At 39.0% G+C, this 23,536-nt stretch overlaps 2 protein-coding genes across 8 annotated transcripts; one reads left to right on the forward strand and one right to left on the reverse strand.

Moving 5' to 3' along the window:
- Positions 1 to 474: 474 nt before the first annotated feature.
- Positions 475 to 7,656, forward strand: drc5 (dynein regulatory complex subunit 5). 2 transcript variants are annotated; one of them, XM_008397493.2, is made up of 5 exons: positions 475 to 501; positions 4,042 to 4,172; positions 4,321 to 4,895; positions 5,622 to 6,071; positions 7,391 to 7,656. In XM_008397493.2, the coding sequence occupies exons 2-5, from the start codon at positions 4,076 to 4,078 to the stop codon at positions 7,577 to 7,579; spliced, it is 1,311 nt and encodes a 436-aa protein (XP_008395715.1). In that variant the 5' UTR covers positions 475 to 501; positions 4,042 to 4,075; the 3' UTR covers positions 7,580 to 7,656. The 2 variants fall into 2 exon arrangements, with proteins under 2 accessions (XP_008395715.1, XP_008395713.1); XM_008397491.2 differs by lacking the exon at positions 475 to 501 and adding an exon at positions 3,422 to 3,499.
- On the reverse strand, positions 508 to 20,012 carry tmem151ba (transmembrane protein 151Ba). Of its 6 annotated transcripts, none has more exons than XR_532431.2 (4): positions 19,438 to 20,012; positions 13,347 to 14,857; positions 2,795 to 2,936; positions 508 to 2,256 (listed from the first exon to the last, which is right to left on the reverse strand). XR_532431.2 is itself a non-coding variant. In XM_008397497.2 (2 exons), exons 1-2 carry the CDS (start codon positions 19,519 to 19,521, stop codon positions 13,415 to 13,417), a joined length of 1,524 nt encoding a protein of 507 aa, XP_008395719.1. In that variant the 5' UTR covers positions 19,522 to 20,012; the 3' UTR covers positions 12,609 to 13,414. The 6 variants fall into 6 exon arrangements, 2 of the variants coding, with proteins under 2 accessions (XP_008395719.1, XP_008395717.1); XR_532429.2 differs by having other exon boundaries at positions 2,795 to 2,940; XR_532430.2 differs by having other exon boundaries at positions 2,767 to 2,940.
- Between the last annotated feature and the right edge of the window lie 3,524 nt (positions 20,013 to 23,536).

The following is a 23,536-nucleotide window of genomic DNA, read 5'->3' on the forward strand; positions in this document are numbered from 1 at the left end:
TGGTGGTGGGGGAGGAAGCCGGTCAGACCTGGCAGGCCCAAACGTGTAGTGAGGGTCTGCTGGGAACGTCTGGCGGAGTCCCCTGTGAGACGGAGCTTTAACTCCCATCTCCAGCAGAACTTCGAACACATTCCGGGGGAGGTTGGGGACATTGAGTCTGAGTGGACCATGTTCCGTGCCTCCATTGCCGAGGCGGCTTATCGGAGCTGCGGCCGCAAGGTTGTTGAAAAAGGACCTATAGGGCCTTTTTGGCCTGTGGGACTCCAGAAGCAGCTGATGGGTTCCGTCGATGAGGCAAAAACTCGGGCATGGGAGGAGTTTGGAGAGGCCATGGAGTGTTAAGAGAATAAAATCATTAACTTCTGGATCGTTGTATTCTCTTGTGCTCCCGGAATCAATGATCCCATGCGTGGAAACAAAAGCCACACAGAGATGACAGCGTCACAAGAATCAGCATTTATTCAAGACAGATGCATACTACCACCAGAAAAGCACATCAAGGTAATTTGCAAAAGCAATACAAACCCTTGAGCTATTTTACATTATCTGAAAATTCTCACAACCACGTTCATGTGATTTAGTTCCCTTTTTGTTTTTTGAAGGAATTATTTAAAAAAACGTAATGTAGGATGATTAAGCAAAAACATGGAAGAGGGTTAGATTTTATGTGATAAATAGATTATGCAAAACTACAAAGCAATACTGAAAGAAACATGTTTGAGGCTGGAGAAAAGACTTTCTGAAAAATATGTTGCACTTCAAATTTAACACCATTCATTATTAATCCTCCATAAGTATGTTTGCCTTTCACTAACAGTTAAGGTTTATGGTTGCAAAGTGACAAAATTTGAGAACTTTTAACTGGTTTGAATATTTTTGCAAGGTGTTCCCTTGAAATATTATTTAAAAATATATATAAAGTTGTAATTTAAAATCCAAATAATATCTAAAATAAAACAGAGCAGTCTTGTTGATTGGTAAATTATTCTGCATTTGCATATGATGAATGATAAAAAGACAAACATTTGTTGTTTTGGTCCAGAGTTGCAGTGCATTCTGGGAATCGCTTGCCTTGCAAATCAGCTGTGCTGAAAGGACGTGTTAGCAGAAAAAGAGAGAGCATCAATCACTGGCTGCACCTTAGAGTTCACCTCAGCTTTCTCTGCTTTTGCTCAACCAAAACGCAATTTTCAACCAGTGTAAAAGGAGCTTTTATATATTACTTGGTTATTTCAGACATTTAATACAGGTTCTTGTGTGAAAGAAAACGCTTAATTGGACTCAAACTCAAGGAATAATCCTCATTTGTTTCTGCTAAAACCCTCAGTCATGTTAGAAAGTGTTTCCTGATTATGTTAGTCAAACACAAAGGGAGTTACTAAATGAAGGTGTTAGAAACGCAAACCGACAATATTTAAATTGGTTTGATGTTCTGAAACGCTGAAGTGTGAAAAAGATGAAAACCAAGGCGGGGAGAAAACACTGTTTCACACCACTGTATCTATTAATAGGACTTTTTCTTTCTTTACTTCAATGTAGAGTGTCTTTCCCATTTAACAGTATCACACATAAGTTTATCGGTAGCTTTGAATGTGGGTGTCAATTCTACAAAAAGATTTCTATTTCTAAAGAAGTGCTGTTGGGTTAAGCCCTTCTGTCTCCTGTTTTTCCGAAATTAAACGCCATGTTGCTTAGGAACTAATGCAACACCTCTTGGTGTTATGAGAGCAAATGAATGTGTGGCGGCACAAGTGGTGCAATATTTTTAAAGCACACGGTTGTCACAGGGTGCTGTGGAAAGACAAAGGTGTTTCTCCATGTGTTAAAGTAGTTTTCCAGACATTTGAGGGCAGTTCAGTGGTGCTAAGCAGCTGACTTCTCCTGTTTTTGTCAAATGTTTCCATTAATTGAACAAATTTTAATATAAGAATTTATCAGATAAAGATAAAGTGAATATGGTATGATGTGTTGTGATCAGTTTCTTGGTTTACGTGCAGAGTAGCTTCACCTAGAGTACACATGGACAGCAGTTCACAGAGTAAATTCGCCTCCTGCATTGGCTAATGTCACACCAGTCCATTAAAGCCGAACTACAAGGGCAGCGTGTGTCCGTCAGGCCGAATTACACAAACACAGGACTGATGGACTGCCTGGGGAGATCAGTTGGAGCCTCTCATCTTCCAGTCCAACTGAACTTCAGATACACGGAGGAACTCCTGATGCCTCGAACAGCCATTATTCTCTCCCTGGCACAATCTGTGTGGCACATGTGGGAAACATGGTTATAACAGGTTTATAAAATCAATTCCTTCTCAATTGTCAGTCAAGAAAATAGAAAAATGCACTGACTGTTTATATAGGTCACGAATTAAAATATCTGAAGAGATGGATTTTATCTAGGGATGTCAAAGATGAATAAAAATACAAAGGCATTCTACCTTTTTTGGATTTCAATTTAGAAAAGAAATTGCAGAAATGTATTATCACAGTTTTGTGCTACTGTGAGTTAAGTCTATGACTTAAAATCTTAATAAAAAAAGTAAATTACAAAACATTTGTTGTGCGACAGAATGTGGAAAAAAGGTGCATATGGCACTTTAAAAGAAAAAATCTTATTTTTATATTGTTGTTGTGAAGTACTTTACAGGAAAACACTCAGGGAATATTCAGGTAATGAGGGTTCACATTTTTCATTGGTGTCACAGAAAATAAACAATGCGAATGCGAGTCGTAATTCTTGTAAGGAGATCCTTCCCTTTCCCCCACCTCCTCCTCCTACACAGTGTCTGGGCACCTCATGTTGTTGTTTATTGGACAGATGGATTCACTCCATCCAGCGTTTCCTCATCCAAAAGACCTGCGATCCGTATCCCAGGTCCATCTGGCTGTTTTGTAGAATGTGAATGTGGTTCTCAGCATGACCTTGCTCTTCCACACTGCCTGATAAAATAAATAAACACAGAAACACTTTACTGTCATAAAGGATCTTATATCTATCCGGAATATAATCCAAAATACTGCTGCTTTGTGTAATTTTAGTTGTCGGATTATCCCTATGTTGTTGATTTTCTTTATATGAAGTACAACAGTAACCAGTCAGAAAATATTTTGACAGACGATTTACATAGATTATTCAAGTGGAAGCATTTGAGCGCTTCCCTAGATTTGACAGTGATTTTGACGTTCATTTCCTCCTGATTTCGGTGTTGCATTTACATAAAGCTCGGGAATGTAAATTTTTGAGAACTCGCAAATAAGACCTGGTACTTTAAAATTGGGAGTGTACGCGGTTTTCTGAAATAGTTTGAACAGTGCAAAACCCCAAATTGAGTATGAATTTCTCTAACTTAGCTACCTCGAACGTTTGACATGTAGTTAGCGTAATTATGTCAACGGCCGAGATAAACAATAGTGCCTACAATTTCCTGAAACCGTAAACTAAACTGAAAGCGTTTCGTTTCCATAGAAACAGGCTTGTCCCGGAACCAGCACACACCAGGTTTGCTACGAAGGCCTCATATAAATTTATCAGTATAATGTATCTTTATGCATAGTGAGTTGTTGTCTCAGGTTTCAACGGGAAGAATAATAGTGTCAAAGTCTGAAAAGTCAAAAATGTTTATTTTGAGTTTATTTTCCACTTACCGCAGTTTGGCTACAACGTTAGCTGCTTTAATGGAAAATTTAAAGGGATATCTTCAAATTAGCCGTTTTTAACCTACATTTAAAATGTCTAGCAACTCATTTAGATGAGCGCTTTTATGTCATTAGCAAGTGTGTTTTTTTCTACTGCGAATAGAGATATATCCAAAATGTGGACACTTTGGTCTTTATTAAGAAATAATTAACAACAGTGTTCTTGTTTTATTCCTTAAGATATCGACGAAAGTGTTTTGTAACTGCAAAGCTTTTCTGCTCAATATGTCAAATTATGGTTTATTTATTTATGTTTATCTTTTACATATATCAGCTTGTTAAAATTTACATGGAATATATGTTAAAAACACCCTCAATGTGTTCCATATCATTGTTATTTTCCAGAAACCATCCAACCCAGTGGAAAGCAAAAATAAAAATGAGAAGTATAATTGCCGAAGATCCAAACTGGTCCCTGGATTTGGTTCCCAGTTTGTCCACCCTATGTCAAAGATGCATTGCAGACACAGTTGAAGGTATTTTTGTTGTACCCTATTAAATCCTTGACAGAGGTTCACTTTTCAGCAGAACAGCAACCTGAGCTCCACTACATTAGAATTGTGTTGCTCTTTTTGTGCCTCTTTTTATGAACTAACCTTAAATTTAAATTTGTGCTTGTGACAGAAAAGTATTTATTTGAAAAACTCCCACCCGAGCTGAAAGATTCGATTCAGTCGAGGCTGTCTCTTTCCCTGCCTCTGCATGTGACTGCCGACCTGGTCCCTGACGGTTTGTTCTGGAAGCGGTCCTGCCAGCAGCGGTGGAAGATCTGCGACATCTCTCAATATGACAACAGCTGGAAACGGATGTTCTTTGAGAGGCACTTGGAGAACTTGATCGAACTTTTCATCCCAGAGGAAACAGAGTTTAAGGTCATTCTCGATGCGCTCGCTCTCTGTAAAAATTATGTCAAGAGGCTGAACATCACACAGCTGCTGCTGCCTTCAAGGAAGTTTGTGAAGGGGAGGGATGATGATCAGCATGAAGTAGCAACGCTTGCCAATGAGGAGGAAGATGATCCCTCCACTTGTCATTTTGACTTTGCGATTGTGTTGGCTGAGCTGATACACCTGGAAGAGCTCCATTTGGTGTACACAATCAAACAATGTGGGATGAACTTTGAATGGACAATGTTCCAAATAACCGACAGGGACTGTAGAGCCCTCACCATAGCTTTTAAGGGCTGCAAAGCTCTGAAGGTAAACATATATGTCTTTCATCAGTTTATACACAAAAGGTTGCAATTTATTTTATTTGCAGTTCTGTAAAAGAAAAAAAAAGTATATTTTCATTTACACATTTTTTGTGGTATCCTTGCATGACACACACAATAAATAAATAAATAAAGATTGTTGCATCTGGAGAGGTGTTGTCACAGTTCGGACTTAAACCTGAACATTCATGCTCTCTAAGCTGGCCATTTAAGCTCACTTTAGCAAAGCTGCCTGAGACATCAAGGGTGGTAACACCATGTTTCATATTTAGGGGGTATTTGATTTTTCACTTAAGTCAGGCTTGCTTAAATTACTTTCTTCCCTTAATGAAAACTGTAATTTGTTTTCCTAATTGTGAAAGTAGTTTGATGACCTGAAGCATATAAGTGAGGAAAAAAAGTAGAAAGTGAAGATATCTGTGGCATGTCTACAAGCCCCTTTTTTTGGTATTTACACACCTTTTATGGTCAAATTTATCAAAGTTTCTGGAACAGAGGATTTACCTTAGGATCAGTCTGAAAGCATAAAAATAAGATTTACAAATTTTGTGACATTTCCAGCTATTTTCCAGATTTGTGGCCACTTCTTTTTGCAAGGTTTTCACAGCTGTTGCTCAGTATTAATTTCTTCTTTAATATTACCATTCAATCAGCAGTTATTGCTGACAACTTAAAGCCTCATAAGTATTATGTACATATTATGTGTCTGCAGGTCCTGAGGATCCGTCAAAGTCAAATTGACGATAAAAAGTGTCGCCCGCTGTTGAGATGCCTTATGGACCATCCTACCCTGATAGAGCTCGACTTTGCCCACAACATCCTCAGAGACGGTGGTGCCAGGTCGGTTGCTGAGCTGCTGTCCAAGGGCCGACTGAAAAAGCTCAATATTTGCAACAATGAAATCGACGTCCATGGAGCCAAAATCTTAGCTCAGGCTCTATCAAATAATTCCACTCTACGGTACCTGAACATGCGTCTGAACCAGGTGAGGGACGAAGGCGGGCAGGCCATTGTCGAGGCCTTGGAGAACAACACGACTCTGACATACCTGCACCTGGGAGGCAATGATTTGACCTCCCTAACTGCTGTTGTGCTGTCAAGAGTGCTGCTAAAGAATGATACACTGAAGACCCTCAATCTGTCCTGCAACAGCCTTGGAGAGGTAAGTTAGAACAAGTCGTTATTATTTATCTCTTTAAAGCTACTTTATTTTGCTCCTTGGGGAATTGAAGCAAACGTGTAACTCTTAAAAGGGTTAAAATAATTTTTAAACATGTTCTATTTGACCATAATATTCATGTCACAAGCCTTTGCTAAAGGTTTTACTACTACATCAGGACAAGTTTAGCAGAAAGGTGTGTGAAATACACCAAAGTACTTCCTGGATCACCAACAGCAGAAATGTCATGCATGTTAATTTTTCTCTGATGTACTTCTTCAATTAACATCTGATAAATAAACAATAAATTGATGTATTTTATAGGACTCTGATCCTACATGTTACATGTGAAAATTTAGCCAGAAATGTTCTCATAGAGTTGTTAAGTTCTCGAAGCTTTTTCTTTACACATTTTAAAATTCCTAATACTGAGGTTTACCAGCTATGTTTATGGTGTTCAAGCTCTAACTACAGAAACATGGATGGATGCAATTTCAAATATTTTTACATACTTTTCTTTTTCCATGCCTATAAGTAACAAAGTGAGGAAAAGTTTTGAGTGTTTTGCAAATTTATTAAAAATAGAAATCCAGAAAATAGAAAGCAATGGCGATTTTGACGATTTTTTCCCCCAAATTGTCATAATGAGGTATTTGTGCATAGATTTTTGAGGAAAGAGATGAATTCAATACAATTTGGATTAAGGCCGTAACATAACAAAATGTGGAAAAATTGAAGTGCTGTGAATACGTTCCAGATGCACCGTATCTTTAAATACCGTTATCGTTACAAAACCTGGTTTATGCAGCTAAAGTGTGGAAAAATAGCTTCCTTTGTTTTCACTTGATGACTGGTGCAGTCTGCACAGGCATGTCTGCCGCAAGAAACCAGAATGGCTGTGAAGTACAGGGGTTTTCAATTATTCATAGACACGTGTGGAAAACATGTAGTAATGGAGAGCAGAGTTAAGTATTTCCCCATGAGACACATTTCTGACTTTTTATCTCTCTCGCGCTCTCTCCTCTCAAAGATTTCATGGCATACCTTATCTCTGTCTGGGATACATTGCAGAGGATCAAAAGTAACCCACACAGCAGAAACGTAATACCATCAGTATCTGTGACCTTGGTTCAATCTTTGTAAAAATAGAAATAGCTGTTTCTGTGTAAGAAAACAACTATTTGTCACTGGTGACAGCAGCAATGTGCAGGTATACAAGGTTGTCAAATGTGTCTTTAAAGCTGTTACATTGTGGGATGTTATCACAAGCATTGTGTTTCTTTGCTACATCGTGTGTGTGTCTGTGTCTTGTGTTTGCGCAGGTCGGAGGTAAAGCTTTGGCAGAGGCGATGGTTCAAAACAGCACTCTAACAGAATGTGATATCCGCCAGACAGACATTGATGAGATGAATGCTGCCTCCATTAACAAGGTGATTTGGGACAATCAGTGTGCAGACGCCGAAAAGCAAGCTCTGCTGAGGAGAAGAAGCACCCTTTTTGCTTCAATATAAACCTGCATTTATCAGATACCGAGTCTTACTCCATATCTGTATCTAAAAGCTCATTAAAATGTGTTTTTCAAACTCTACTTTATACACTTTTATCTTTAAATCTAAAGATTTACCTACTTTCTGAATTTTAGGTTTGTTTGTTAGATGTTTTTAAAATGTAGCATATTTGTGATTAAAAAATATTTTTAGCATATAAACAAACCATTCTGCAGGATTTCTAAAGTTGCAAGTATGTATTCACAGTAGCATTGAAATTAGTGGCGATTTAAGGCAAACTAACTTGAAAAAGTGAGCCACAGCTTTGCAAAAGAGGCTACATCACCACAGCACCATGAACATGCATCTTGCTGTGCAGGAACAAGTAACACACTCTGAAAATGTTTGACACTTTGTTATAAAAAATAAAAGGTTATAGTACTTTAGAAAAAAAGGCTCTATTAACTCACCATTACATTTTGTCTCTCACAAATTTCAATGTATTGCAACTGGAACTAAACAAAAAGCTCATGATTTTTAAGTGGAAGAAAAATAATACATAATTTTCAACATATTTTACAAATAAAAAGCCTAACAAATGTGGCATATATTGTCTTTTTTTTAAGCCCCTCTATAAAGTTATGCAGTTTAATCTCGGTTTGGATGCAATACTTTAGTGACAAACACACCAGAAAGGTCAGGTATGAATCCTGCTTGACATGTCTCTAGCAGGATTTATTTTTTGAACAATTTATCCTAAAATGAATTGTTCAAAACTGCACAGCTACAAAAATATGGGCCATCTACAAAAAAACGGAGTCCTAAAAACTAACTCTGCAGAGCATCCCTGCAGTGAAACACGGTGTTGGCAGAATCATGATGTGGGAATTCTGGTCAGACTTGATGGGAAGGATAATAACAAAAGTATTATGAAATAACATCGAGTCACCCTCTCCTCGTTAAAAATAAAATAGATTTAGTGAGCATTTTCATTTATTGACATTTTTATCCAGTTTTGAACAGATATTTGGTATTTAGTCCTCATGTAACAGCAAGGCAGCTTTGTGGTGATACTGAAATACACAAAAATGTTTTCACTCGACATTTTCAACAGGTAGTAAAGCAAGTAGTGCGATTCATGACAATAAATAAACATAAATTATTTTAACCTTGCAAAAAAAAAAAAAAAATCAAAGGTAAAAAATATAAATAACCTCAGTGACTCTTAGACAAAAAAGACTGTGCTGTATGTGTTCAAGTGTGAATGCACCATCTTCTGCCGCCATTTCAAACATGGCAGCTTACGTAGCTAAGAGAATGCATTCAAGTGATTCATAAGTGTGGCTAAAAGCAACAAAAACTACTCAGAAGATTAATTAAAGTTCACATGAAGTTGGTATCAGCTGTGTTGCATTAAGGATAGAATAGCTTGTCACCATTAAACACCTGGATGTCAAAGTTTTTCCTGCTGCTATGGCCTCAGTGTTTCTGTGTGAGAGAAACATTCAGCTACAAGAACAGTCATTATTTTCAACTCTATCTTATTTACAGTACAAAGCCTCTCTGCCCTACATACACAAATTTATACAGATATAAAAAAGATGAGCCCCAAAGCATTCTGGACAGAAACAGTACAATCTATTGCTACAAACTAATATGTTTGCCAGACACAATAAAGGGTTTAGTGCTTTGCATGACAAAATCTTTTATTCTAACAGAGAAAAGCTATTGGAATTTCAGGCTGGCTTATACACCAAGCAATTTTTTTCTGTCACATTTAATGTAAACATTGCACCCGTAAACAAATCTCCTCAAATAATTTTTATTTTTTTACAAATGACCATAATCAGACATTGCGACCATGATGGTTTGCTGACTGATAATAATTTAGAGAATGGGCTTGGATGATTTATGTAGTGGTCATCAAATTTTATTGGTTTTAGCCCAATTCATGCTGAGACGTGACCCAACCCTTCACCACTCAGACGTTTCTGTTGAAAATTAAAATAAGATTAATGTACGTCAGATATTTTTTAGTTTGCATTAGCTTAAGGTGGTAACTTGCAACAATTACAAAAATGGCATGCTGTGACCCTTTAATTGTGGGATATTTGGGTTTTAAATTCCCAATGATTGCTCCTATAAAAAATATACCCTAAATACACTTAAGTGCTAGCAACTAGCTGTTATTTAAGCCAATAAACATGTATTTCTTCCCCCTTTTAAATGTCCTAGAGCTAAATAAGAAAGTTCACAAATAGAGTCTGTACAGTCTCTCTGTACCTGAGTGAAGTTGGCCCCCCCACCTTCTTCAAATCAGACAAAATTGGTGTCAAACGTTTGTGCTACGTTTGTGCAGCAAAAATTTTTCGTTTGTGCCGCTATCATTTTAAAGATATAAAGAAATGTTTCTAGAGGTCATCCAAGGTCATCCAAGATCATCCATCTTCAAATCAGACAAAATGGGTGTCAATCAACTCGGCTATGTTTGTGCAGCAAAAATTTTCATTTGTGCTGCTTTGGCTTTGATATTAATGAAAGTGTAAAGGTCAAAAGGTCAACCAACCCACCCCCCCCCCCMCTTTTATGAAATCCAACTTTCTTTATATCTTTAAAATGATAGCGGCACCAACAAAAACTTTTTGCTGCACAAACCAGCACAAACCAGCACAAACGTTTGACACCAATTTTATTTGATTTCATAAAAGTGTGGGGGGGCGGGGGGGGTTGACCTTTTGACCTTTACACTTTCATTAATATCTACAAAGCCAAAGCAGCACAAACGACAATTTTTGCTGCACAAACCAGCACAAACGTAGCCGAGTTGATTGACACCCATTTTGTCTGATTTGAAGAAGGTGGGCGGGGGGGCTGGTTGACCTTGGATGACCACAAGAAACATTTCTTTATATCTTTAAAATGATAGTGGAACAAACGAAAATTTTTGCTGCACAAACGTAGCACAAACGTTTGACACCAATTTTGTCTGATTTGAAGAAGGTGGGGGGGCAAACTTCACTCAGGTTCTCTCTGTTAGCCGCAATGTTGTTATGTGTATGGCAGCCATATTGGCTATTGAAATTGGACACTGCCTTTGACTTATGGAGTTTCAATTTAGACTTCAGGGGATGTTTGATTTGATTCTTCCAACTTGGAACTAGAAAAACGCAACTTCCGCATACCAGCGACTCACTCGCATCACAATGACAAGAGAAAGAAATGACAGCAGGAATGTTGTTGCAAGTAAACTCTTTGTCTCACACTATCCTGAGGTTGGCGGGACTTGCATAGGTGCTATTAATACATTTGAGGTTTGACAGAATCTTTAATCCACCCTCAGTTCTTATTTTTAATGTATTTTAGGTATTGCTATTAAGCTAGTTCCAAACATAACACCCTGTGTGGAATACAGTCAGTGACAGATTGAGCGCAGACAAATACCATTCATGGATTAGTACGAGATGAGAAGGACAGTGTCACTGACAGCAAACTGGTTTAAATGAATAAGAAACCCCTTTGTATCCAAAGTTGTTGACAAACTATAAATATCCTTTTGATATTTTACTATTTTTGTGCATTACAACTCACAGCTACTGAAGAAGGATAAAAAAGGCAAACTACAAAACCCTCCACACTCAATGTCGATGAAAACCTTTAGCAATTGCTATCTTATTCATTATATGTTACATTTAGGAAGGAAATCTTCACATTAGAGGCCTGTGCTCTTAGTTTGCACTTATCTACATCTATGCTATATCCTATATGTTGTGGTTGTCCTTTAGGGATAAAAGGAAGTACTTCTAAGTCTTGTTTTCGGGTAATCCCGTCATCTTATTGAATGTGTCGCTAACAGTGTCAAGTCCAAGCCTGTTTTTACAGTTACATGACAAGCTTTCTGGATGCCTCTCTGATATGCATCAGCAGCAGCGCAGAGCTGGCAAAGCAATATCTGCGTTACATTATCTTGAAAGCCATTTTTGATTTATTTATCGTCTTATGATAAACACCAGAAAGAGCGTTTGACCCGACTTGTAGGATGATGCCATTTTGAACAGCGATGACATCAAAAGACCGACGTCTCCGTGACATACCACATGCGGTTGTTCTGTAGTTTTATTGGGAAGAGGCTGAGATGAGATGGTTCAGATTGTGAAAGCGGATGTTTCTCGGAAATGGTTGATGTTAGGCACTTAAACGAAGAGGTAGCCTGAGTAGGACTGTTAAATGTGAAATAAAGAAAGACACAGTTTGAAATGATGATTCTGTTTGGAGTTCTCATGTCCTTCATCCACTAAATTATTCATCCTCCTCCTGTTCTATATTTGGCATGGAAGGGAGTATAATGTCATTGCAAACATGCTGATTTCCGTTCACTAGATGCTTTATCTCTTCCAGACACTTTAATGTTTTTTTTATATCTATGCTGACCTTGAATGAATATGTCCATGATTTGAGTTTCCTACATACTTTTATTTTGATTTTCTATGTAGGCTTGACCGATGAGTTCATCAGAGGTACTTTTATAAGAAAACTGCTGAGTCTCGTTCATGTCTGTATTTTCCCTCGTGAGTCACATGACTCACGCAATGTGTATGTCTCTATTAATATCTCAATGTGTTTGTTGTTTCACTTGCGCATCAGTAACGTATTGCAAATTTTTCACTTCTAATCAAACTCCTAATTTGTCAGAATTGAAGAAAGGTTACCAAGACAGTCATTCACCAATGTGACATTTCAAAGTAGGGTGTGACTTCTCCTAGTATTTCCAAGTTGGTAGTCCCTCGATAGACAGCTGAGGACAGCTTGGTTTGAAATGGTTATCTGTGCCAAACGTATCAGAATCATTATTTGTTTTTATCTGTACCAGTAAAGGTCTGAACAAATCTTGTTACAACCTGTAAGTGGATGTTATGGTAAAGATATACAGACTGCTGAGGAGGTATTCTTATCACTTGAACGCTTCACATTTTTTTTACATTGCAAACTGCAAACTTCAGTGTTTTTATTTGGATTTTTTTTGCTATAGACCAACACAAATTGGTGCATAATTTTGAAGTGGAAGGAAAATGATACGTTATTTTAACATTTTTCTACAAATAAAGTATGAAAAGTGTGGTGTGCCAGGATCCAGTCCTCCTCAGTGAATGCTGTAATTACAGCTAAGTCATTTGGGCATATCTCTCTGCCAGCTTTGCAAACTTAGCGACTGACATTTTTGCTCATTCACAGTCAGACTGAATGGTTAGCGTTGGCAAACATAAATCTTCTAGTCTTGCCAAAGTGTCTCAATGGGACTTAGGCCACAAATATGCTATGATGTAATCAATTTCCATGCAGTTTTGGCTGTACATTTACTACTCTTATAAAGAATTGAAGAGTGCTTTATGTGATGTTCAAAGTTTGGACCTAATCCTACATTAAAATTCTCCACAACGTTTTTTTTTCTGACTTGTTTATCTGCAGGTGTTTAAATCCAGTCTGGTGCCTTTTTGCATATAATTTGCATGTTCTTGAGTTCTCTTCAGGTACTCCTGCTTCCTCCCTCTGTATGAAAACATGCAAGTTAGGTTAAATCATCAAAGTGTGCGCATGAATCTGTCATGATGACTTGAGACGGACTGGATTGTCCTCGCTCCACTCTGCCTGTAAAAAATGGTGGATGGGGGATTTTCCTTCCACTTCCCAGTCATGGACTAACTCGTGTTGTGCTGAAGTTTTTGGTTGTAATGTGTCCAAAATGTGAAAAAGTGTAAGTACCTAAATACTCACAAAGCATGGTAAATGTACACACCGTTTCAAGCCAGGGCTAAAGATGTTTCTCAGCCTCAGTTTGTGTCATCACATTGGGCTAGCTGTGGGTCAAAGGGACGTCTCCACACAGGAGCCATTCCTGTGCAAAGAGCGGTGGTCGTGATTGAGGCATCCTTCGTTGCGATGCACAATGAGCACAGGAAAGCACAGAGCGTCCTGATAGGCCGGAGGGTTCTCCTCATTAGTCTGCTGACCTGACAGACAGCAAGTGCTCTCGGTGGGACAGGACTGCTCATTCAGGCTCCCGCTGCTCCTCCACAGGCAGCTCCGCCTGGACCCATAGAGCCGGCCCAGAGAGAAGCGGCTGGCGCTGAAGGGGATGCGGGGGCTCGCTGTGTTGCAAATGCTCAGGGCGCTGCGGGAGAAGATGGAGGAGCTGCTGATGGCGCGGTGGCAGCGTTCACAATTCTGCCTGTAGCTGCCGTACCGCCCACTTGTGGAGTAGCTGTTGCAGCTCCCAGAAAGTTGGGCTAGATCCATCAGGACTGCCTCCGAGTAGCTGGGCACCAGCTGCTGGTTGGAGCGGATGTGCCACTCTAGCTCCGTGCTGTCGATGGTGTTGACCCGTGGGATGTGTCGGCAATACGGACGCTCCTCGGATGGTGTTGCTGGCACATAGTCAAAGCCGAACAGCTTCTCCACGTGGTAGTGCACGCAGGCTGTGCGGTACTCCATCAGCACCCGCAATGGCCAAGAGAGAGTGAACGCAGCTGCCACCCAGAAAGCAGAGTTGGAAGCATACCAGGGAGGATGGTTCAGGTCAGAAAAGGCAATCATGTGCTCCTTAAAGTCCACATTCTTTAAGTGCATCCCCTCGCGGGCCTCCATGTAATCATCCAGGCCCTCGTTTTCTGTAAAGAAGCGAGCCCGCTGCGTCAGGTAGGTGTTTTCTGACTCCACATTTGCAAAGCTAAAGCACTTTGTGAACCTCAGCCTGCTAATGGGGAATCCCTCCAAACCTAGCAGCTGCTTTGAGATATCCTTAACGCCACAGTTCCCATAGTCAAACTCTGTCTCAGCCACATGCGTGTTCACTCTCTCATGGTAAACCTGCGTGGTGGTGTATGCATCTCCATTGCGGTAACGCGTCACCTGCCGCGTCCTCCTGACATAGTGGTAGCTGATGGCCTTCCACCAGATGCAGGGCGTGGCCTGCTGCATTCGTTGTATGCGCTCGGCCACGCTGTCCACGTCCACCTTGTACAGCAGGTCATTCCGGGCGTAGCAATGCCAGCACTCTACAAGGTAGACCACGTAGAGCATGACCAGGAAAGCCAGGGGGATGTAGATGTAACCGTTGGAGCAGGGGCTGTCGTGATACATCATGGACTTCCCCTTGTAGGCGCTGTCGAAGGAGAGACGCGTGACCTTGGTCACCTGGCACCAGGCTATCACTCCTACGCAGCCATACATCAACAGGGACAGCAGTAGGCATTTCCAGTGAGACTCCTGGCACAAAGACTTGGTCAGAGACTGTTTCTGAGGATGCTGCTGCAAGAAAAGAAGAGCAAACAGAAGTCAGCAGTAATAGTAAAGGTGACCTGTTATGCTTCCTTAAAGAGGTTAGGGTAAGTCTGTGCTCTATACAAAACATGTTCATAAAATTTTTTTGCACTCCATTTTGAGCCCCCTTCAAAATGAGCTGCTTTAGAGCCTGTTGTCACTTTAAATCCAAATAAGCGGCTGGCCACGCCCTGCAGCTCAATTTGAAAGTGGCTGCAAACAGATGTGCAATTATACACATCAGTTTGAAAAGCAGAAGTAGGGCAGCAACAAGTGGTTTCTAGATGGTAAGTGAACAAATCATTTGTTTTTCTTTTATAGCAGCCATTGTACAGCGCATACAGCTGTAAAATCAGCTGGCCAAACTCTTGGACCTCCACTTGGGTTGCTAGGTGACCGGCTGGGCTTTGCTGGGGTTGCTAGGTAACGCACTGGGTTACTCTGAGGTTGTTAGGTGTTGGGTGCCTGCTGATTTGTAAAGGTAAATTCTGGAAGTTTTTGAAATGGCTCATTTCCCAGACACCAAAAAACATCAACTTATTGCTAAATACAAAAATTGCAATAAGCTGTGTGTTTTTTTAAGCACTTGGTCAGTTCATAAAAACAGTAGAAACATCAAGATTGTACAAAACTTGATTTAAAAAAAATACAGCAAATATAATAAGACTTGACATGAACTAACATGTAAGTACAAAAGTTAAAAGTAGTGGCTCATGCAACTAAAATATTTATACAAATTCTCTGCTTCATAAGTGCTTTTGCATAGTTTATGCATGAGTTGTATCAACCTGCCTGATGTTTTGAACTGTGCAAGTCAAGAAACAATTACCTGATTCACACACTGGCAATGGAAACACTTCTGCCAAGTCTAAAATCTTATTATCAGCAGCCGTCACTTCTATTGGTTTACATACATTTGGTAAAAGAGTAGGGGACCTTGGCGTCCAAGTTGGTCCTTCACTGCTCAGCATTTGTATTCATTTGTTCTGGTCCAATCAACTGAGATACTGTCTCACATTTTGCTAAAAAGAAAACATGGCAGTGCAGCAACATGTTGCAGGGATGTCATGCATTAGTAAAGCTTTAATTTGGAAGCTATTAGCAGACATATGTGAAGTAAACTGTGTTTTTCTATGTTTTTGCATAATAACAAAGTAGCAATACATAAATTATAAAAGAAAAAATCTAATTGTAATAAGTTATTTTGTGAGTTGCAGCAGAAATAACAGCTTCCTTTTCTTTTTTTAATAAGAGAAATTAGATCATGTTTAATTTAAATATCTTTGTAAACACTATCATACAGTGAAACCACTTTTATCAAAGGTTATAATACAGTAATCATCTCTTAACAGTCCATGCCTACACAAAAGTAAGATTTATATCAAAACAACTACTGCAGATTTTTATGTAGGTCTTGGTGAAAATTACCATAAAAACAGCAAAACCAGAACATTGTTGTTTTGTTTTTGTTATTTTAGCATGAACTGTGTCTCATATAAGCCTCGTTTGATCTGAAATGGGATGACTGGTTGAAATCTGGCCATTTTAGATGATATGAGCCGTGTTCAGAAACACTTAAATAATATCTAGATTAATATTTTTGTTATGGCAGTCATTTTTTTTAAGTGAAAAGAATATAAATATTTATTATATGTTGTATGCCAAATCCACCTTGAGTGTTTGCTGCTGAATAGCTCTATCATAGTGTTGGGATTTAGGTATGAGGACTGAAATAACTAAGAAAGAAAGCTGAATGTGTTCCTCTTCATCCAATTCCGACATAAGTTTTAGATTATTATCCAGCTAAAACGCCTAAAGGAAATCAGTTTTAAATTTTCTTTTAGATGCTCAGATTTTCATTTAAAATGTCTTTGTTTTCAATAGTCCATTATATTGTGGATTTTACAAGATTGCAAGAAAAGTAGCGCTGCAGGTTATCCACTGTAACTAACAGGATATCTTCATCTGTTATTTCACCTCAGACAAGAAAAAGCTATTCCGATATAACTATTATAAATGTTAAAAAGGCTTAAGCTACATGTATTTTACATGAATTGTTCAAGGCAAGTGTGATTTTGTAAAATAACTTTCAAGAAGGAAGCCTGGGTTTTTATTTATTCTTTACTTTGAGATTAAGTTACTGCAGTAAAGTGACTTACAATGCAGAGAAGTAGTTAGTTAACCAGCAGTGTCAGGATTAGGGCTCAACTATAAAGCCAAACATTTATTTGACTCCTGCAGCATCATTTATCACCCTAGAGAAAAGCGGGTCCCAATGGCAGCATTAACAGCTAATCTAAAGAGCTACTGAGATTCAAAAGCCTCAGGAAGGACAGACGCTAGCAAAATAATTTACATTGGACTTGTTAAATCAGATTGTGACTAATACTTTTGCACTCTCCATGTTTTATGCATTAGTTTCATAATGAATCCGACATATTGGTTCTGTGCTCTCTGAGTGACAGACAAGCATAAATAATAGATGTTTTTTTTTCCCTCCACAGTTATCCTCCCCACCCTGGTCACATGATCCCCAAGTGTCTTGCCAACTTATAAGGCAACATCCCGCAGGGTGAAGGGGATAAACAGTGAAACTCCCTACTGAGATAAACCAGTTGCAGGAAGAGTATTTACTCAACAGAACCCTGCTCTTACTCCACTGACAATAATCAATACAACATGACATACTTTTAGGCTCATGTTACATTTTACAAGCTCTGTTCAAACACCACAGGCAATGATGTTTATGTGTACTTTATTCGGGAGTGTAAGAAATTTGGAAATAAATGCACCTGTGTGCAGTAAAAGATTGTTTTCTGGGTGAAACTGATCAGGCCTAATGTAAAAGGAACATTACACAGAAATTTTAGTTGCAACAAATGAGATGCCAATTAAATATCCACAGCCTGAAAACATGAAAGAGCTGGTCATTAGAGCCGATAGCGGCGAAGGAAAGGAAGTGACTCAGCACTATAAACGCTGCAGGGCAGACATTTCTGTTACAATAACAAAGAAAAATCCCTGCATTTAGTAAATAACACCAAACTGCTACACAAGAATGCCTCAAAGAATTGAATGGGTTGAACTCATTACAGATTTCAGAAGCATTTGCCCTCATGATCAACATTTACGTCACACTGGTTTTCTGTCCATGCATTTCATTCAAGTGTCTGGAGGACTGAATCTCAGAATACTATCAACAATGCGATTATTTCTGAAATCCAGTTGAAAAACAGATTCACTGTGAGGTTTGTCTCAGGTTGGTTGGCTGGTTAATCACTCACAGTGATAAAAGCATTATTTATTGTGGGCAGGTGTCAAAACCTGCTGGAAAAACAAACCACCTTTCAGCGGAGGGACATGTGAACTGTTCTAAAATGTCCAGGTAGACTTCTGCGCTGACTCTGGATTTGATAAAACGCAGAGGGACCAACAGCAGCAGATGACATGGATTCTTCAACAATCAATGAAAGGAAACTTCACACTTGATTCTAAGCACCTTGGGTTACGTTTCTCTCCACTCTGCCTCCAAACTCTGGGATTCTTGATTTCCAATTAAAATGCTAAAATTGACTTTTATATGTCGTATCTGGTTCAGAAGTAGATTAACACAATAAATCCAACACTGGTATTCCATGTGCTGGATACTTCAGTGTGTATTAGCTGTTGCAACTTCTTTTTGGTAACCACACTTTTTCCTTCCACTAAACTTTCTATTAATGTGCAACATCCTGTGAGTAACCAGCTTCTCTAAATATTATAATAATATTTGTAATGATACATGAATCCCCATTTTTTTAAAGGAAAATATATTTCATGACATTACTTCAATTGGCATTTTTGGTCATTGATAAGCCCTTGCATTCATTCTACAACCAAATATAAAGAAAACATACATAGATGGAAAACTTACATTTTTAAATTTCTTGTGTATCTCACCAGCTTGCAGTATACTCTACAAAAGCCTCCACAGTTTGAGATGATACCTTATGTGCTCAGTTCAAATCAGTCCAGCAGTCTTCTTGAGTGAAAAAAAACCCCTTCATTGTGCCTTTAAATAAATGTCTCACACACTCAGGGATACTTTTTCTTGACATAATAAGAACAGCTAGGTTACATAAAAAGCCTCTTGTGTAATGGATGTGTAACTTATCCAGCAGTCTGCAAGAAAGATGTGATATTATACCTTATAAAAAAGTGCACCCAATTCATCAATAACAAGTTTAATTACATGCAAACATGTGCGTAATTGAGTGTTTTTATAGTGAGAAAATCCAATGCTTCCCTGCCATCTTGTGTGGCCCTTTCTTTGTTTTCCTTCTTTTTACACCTTTGATTGCCTGTTGGGATCCACTTCAGGATCCCCAATGAGGCTCATTTTTGAAAGATGCACAGCAATGTCCTTTGTACAGTCACTGACTCCAATTAAACCCTAATCAGGTTGTTTTCATTAGCCTGTAGAGACCTATCATGGTAGCCTATTGACGAAATCAGTCAAACCGATTAAAGGCTTCATTTATTCCTCCCATTGATCTGGAGTGACCTAAACACTGCGAACAGCTTCTTACCTCCTCCCTCGGACTGGCCGCTGCCTCCTCTTGGACCGTGGCTGTGCTGCTCTCACTGGCCTCTGGAGCCGATGCTGGGGACATGATGACAGCGACACAAAAGCCGGAGCATGGATCTCCCGGTGGGATGGGTCTTTTCCAACGCAGGGCGAAACATAAATACCCGGAGAACCCCCCCCTCCGCACGTCATCTAACCCGTCCCAGTCCGTCCGGAACCAGAGGACAAGGGCTGGGGAGATGCAGCATCCCCTGCCTCTGTTTGTCCTTCTTTCTTTCCCTCTTTCAGGTGGGACGCGTTCCGCTTTATTGAAAAGGAATCCAATCAAAAGGCTGAGCAGCCCGCTGCGGGAAAAGCAGTGCAAGAAAAGGGCGAACGCGGCATGCAGTCAGCTTCTCTCCGTTGCTGACGGTGAAGCCACAGTGAAAGTGCGATGCAGGACAAAGAGGCGAGACGGTGGGACACGTGTGAGCAGCCAGCCCGACACCACAACGTAAATAATACACGTAGGAGGGCGTAGAGGCGCTGCTGCACAGGGAACCACCCTCTGCACACCACCGAAGACACGCACTGGCTGAGAGGTAGAGATAACAACCTTATAGGCTTAAAGATTACACCCAGTAGAGTAATTTTTTTGTTTATTTTTTTTGCACTGAAAAAATGTGCACTGACAAAAACACACAAAGCTGGGTTATGACATGTTGACTTCTCCAGCAGGCTCATTAGTTACATCTTTTTTTTTTAAAGTGCATTGAAAGAGAAATAAATCACATATTTTCTTTTGCATTTTTGACTTGATGACGTCACAAGAGGAAGAGAAATACAGCAACTCTTGACATATTTCTACAAAGATTCTGAATTAATCCGGTGTCAAATGAGTTGCAAGAGGTTAAACAGTACCTGACATGTAAAGTTTTACACGTAATGCATTCAAAACCATAAAAAAAAAAACATTCTTATCCAACATCTACAATCTAAATTGTAGTCACAAAAGTGGCTTACTGGCAACAACAATCCACTAGCTTTTAGTAAATAAAATAAAAGTTAAAGCTAAAATGTATCTACAACAGGAGTAGAATAATGTAAAATCTCCAGGATGGTGTTAAAAATGCAGAGTAAACTTCCATAAATGACAATTGACGCAACCTCTCATTGCTGGAAAATGCTGAAAAACTGAGAATGAAACTTAACATTACATGTGGTTGATTGCGGCTCAGTGGGTAGAGTAGTTGTTTTGTAATCCAAAAGCTGTGGGTTTGATTATACTTACCTCCTGCCGCATGTTGATGTTCCACCGGGCAAAAACACAAGCTTTGCTGTATGAGTCTCTCTGTTTCTACTAGGAGGAGGCTGAGAAATCTCATAGAAAACAAGCACAAATAACGTAAACAGGGAGTGAAAATCCCAAGAATAAATTAGAAGCGGCAACCTATTTCATTATTGGCTGGTGTGTTCTGATGTTGTAATGCAAATTAAAATACAGCCGATTTTAATTTTTGCTAAAAACATACAGTAACACGGTATACACAGATTTGTTGATAATCCAGCAGTTTCACTGTGAGAATGCTGCTTACATCCAAATTAAAGAATGGTTGCATTTATTGCAACAGTATGGGGGGGGGGGAAACAAACAACCTTTTTCTCTATTTTTTATAAACATAGTATTTTATATTCCTGAAATGACAACAGTGTTAGCCACATTTATTTTAGTGTTTGTACACTTCACAAAAAGCATGCCAGAAAAAAAGTCTGTTTCTCAGAACTACTTTGACTCTTATTCTAAAAAAGCATTATGTATTTTGATTAAAAACATTGCCAACTAATATTATCTCCCCATTCTTTACAGCTTACACAAAAAACTGAATTATCCATGTAAAACCACTGCAGCTTGAGCTGAAAGAAATTCATACTTCTTTTGGTTTTATGTAACACCGCGACAATAGAGACACCATAATCTGTTTTTGCCGTGTGAGAAGGAGAAAAACGACAACAATAGGGAGATTAAGCACATGAAAAAAATATTTTCTTCCTTCTGTTTACATAAAAATCCTTTCACATCAGTCATCCACGGCACACAGCCCCGTTTCTTTCGCAACACCCACAGTTTGGACATTGGACCGGACGGCTGACACAAGGTGGAGCAAGAAAGCATGACAGTGGATGACATGAAAGCAGTTGGCAGCTCCTGAGTAATAAAAATGTTCCTCTAGCATTTTCCACAAGTCCGATTGTTTTATGGACTGCATTTATGGTTAATCTGGTCCTCTGAGAGCAGAGCAGCAGCTGTGGAAGTGGGCCCTCTAAAGGTTGAGCCACAGCAACAAAAAGGAAAAGAGCAAGATGAGATAGGCTACAATTCGCTTAGTGTTTGTGGTGTCAGATCTCAGTGAAAACAATTATTAGTTTCTCCATGCAGATTTGCACAGAAACATGATGTACATTTCACTGCACGATCCAGTTAAATAACAACAAGATCATGGTAAAATTACCACATTGTTGATTTGCAAATTTGTCCAATACAACATGGTGATATTTACATTGAAATGCTCAGTTTTTGCTTGTTTGTAGAAAGCAACTTTGCCGCATGTATCTGTGGCTTTGCAGCAACCAGTGATAGCCAAAGGGCTACTTCCTGTTTTTTGCTTTTAAAAATAAAACACTTTTTCATAAAGAGGTGTTATAATTACACTGCAGGATTTACATTTATTTAGTCTAAACAGGAACATCACTAGAAGGAGTTTTGTCAGCAATCTCCATGGAGTAAATGCGAGTGTGTTTTCACATTATTTGTCTTTTCTGCAGGCTTATTGAGGATATTTCTTACACTCTTTGCCACATTTTAAGAATATGATTTAAGATGTTCCTCCACTGGGAGGTGTATTACTCTGTTTAGTAACTTTTGTTAAAACATTTGAATGTTTTAAAATATTTGAACGCCTGATTTGGTCACCAGAATTGACCAGCAAAAGCAAACTGGTTTTCTCCTGAGAAAATGTGCCCTTCCAGTGTCAGTACCAGCAAATAGTCGCATATTCCAGCTTACAAATTATAGCTCTACAGTAAACAAACAACAAAAGACTACCCTGTAGTGATCATGGCGTCCTTTCATATCATGCAGGTCAGTTCATGATATGAATTATAGGCAGTGCCCAGGGAAGCTTTGGAAACAGGATGCTAAAACTATCATTTTATTTACCTAAACACATTTTTCTAATGCTTTTATACACATGCTGTCAATGGAGAGTGGATGCACCCATGTGCTGAGTGGGTGCCCCCTGTTTGCTGCTCAGAATAGAACGATCACGATGTGTTTGCTGTCAACCACACTGCCCACGTCGGGTGAGGCTTAAGTTATCCTGTGACACTTTTGCTTCTTTTAGCTGAGGTGTTTGAGCGAAACCTTTACCTATGCCCATCTGAATCGAGATACTAAATTGATACGTATGTTAAAATCTGCAAATATGCCTATTTAAGATGTAAAAAAAAGAAAATATCAAAATGTGTATAACTGCCTGTTTTAATAGTACAAACATCAAATATGCTTCAATGTACATTACTATGCACAGTGGACCACTGGAATTATTATGTACAGTCTTCCTTCGTGCCACTCTTGCCCATCAGCTACAGCTAGTCAAAATAAGTAGCGCTCCTGAATTGGCTGCTTTGCAAATGCCAGCCGATAGTGTGACAAGTAGCATTGCTCCTACCTTTACATTTTGCATTTTGTTTAAAATATTTTAGTTTGCACAAAAAAATTGTGAAAATACGCGAGTCAGTAGTGTCCCATCACTCTAAAATATTTTCTGAGGGGCCACTGGTTAAGCTCCACAAGTAAATATGCAAATAGTCAGGGGTCAGTTGTATTTACAAACTACAACACAAAAACAAACTACATTAGGTTAATTTACCTCAACAAAAAAACAACATTCCAAGTTAGAGATCTGATCTAAAACCTCTTGTATGTCCAGCTGAAATTTGTTGTAATTTGTTGCAATTTGTACCAGTCCCCTTCTCTCAGAACAATAAAACATGTTCCCACTGTCTCTTGAATTGATTGAAAACAAAAGTCACATTTCCCTGTCGCTTGTTTAGTAGCTGTG

This window comes from Poecilia reticulata, linkage group LG21 (genome assembly GCF_000633615.1).
Source record: "Poecilia reticulata strain Guanapo linkage group LG21, Guppy_female_1.0+MT, whole genome shotgun sequence".
NCBI lineage: Eukaryota > Metazoa > Chordata > Actinopteri > Cyprinodontiformes > Poeciliidae > Poecilia > Poecilia reticulata.

Bases quoted from the DNA above. Each gene is read 5' to 3' on its own strand.
- tmem151ba (XM_008397495.2), bottom strand. From the start codon at position 19,521: ATGTCCCCAGCATCGGCTCCAGAGGCCAGTGAGAGCAGCACAGCCACG. The intron at 14,858-19,437 runs GTAAGAAGCTGT...CTTTTCTTGCAG, and splicing joins CGGCCAGTCCGAGGGAGGAG to CAGCATCCTCAGAAACAGTC.
- drc5 (XM_008397493.2), top strand. From the start codon at position 4,076: ATGAGAAGTATAATTGCCGAAGATCCAAACTGGTCCCTGGATTTGGTT. The intron at 4,173-4,320 runs GTATTTTTGTTG...TGCTTGTGACAG, and splicing joins CATTGCAGACACAGTTGAAG to AAAAGTATTTATTTGAAAAA. The intron at 4,896-5,621 runs GTAAACATATAT...ATGTGTCTGCAG, and splicing joins AGGGCTGCAAAGCTCTGAAG to GTCCTGAGGATCCGTCAAAG.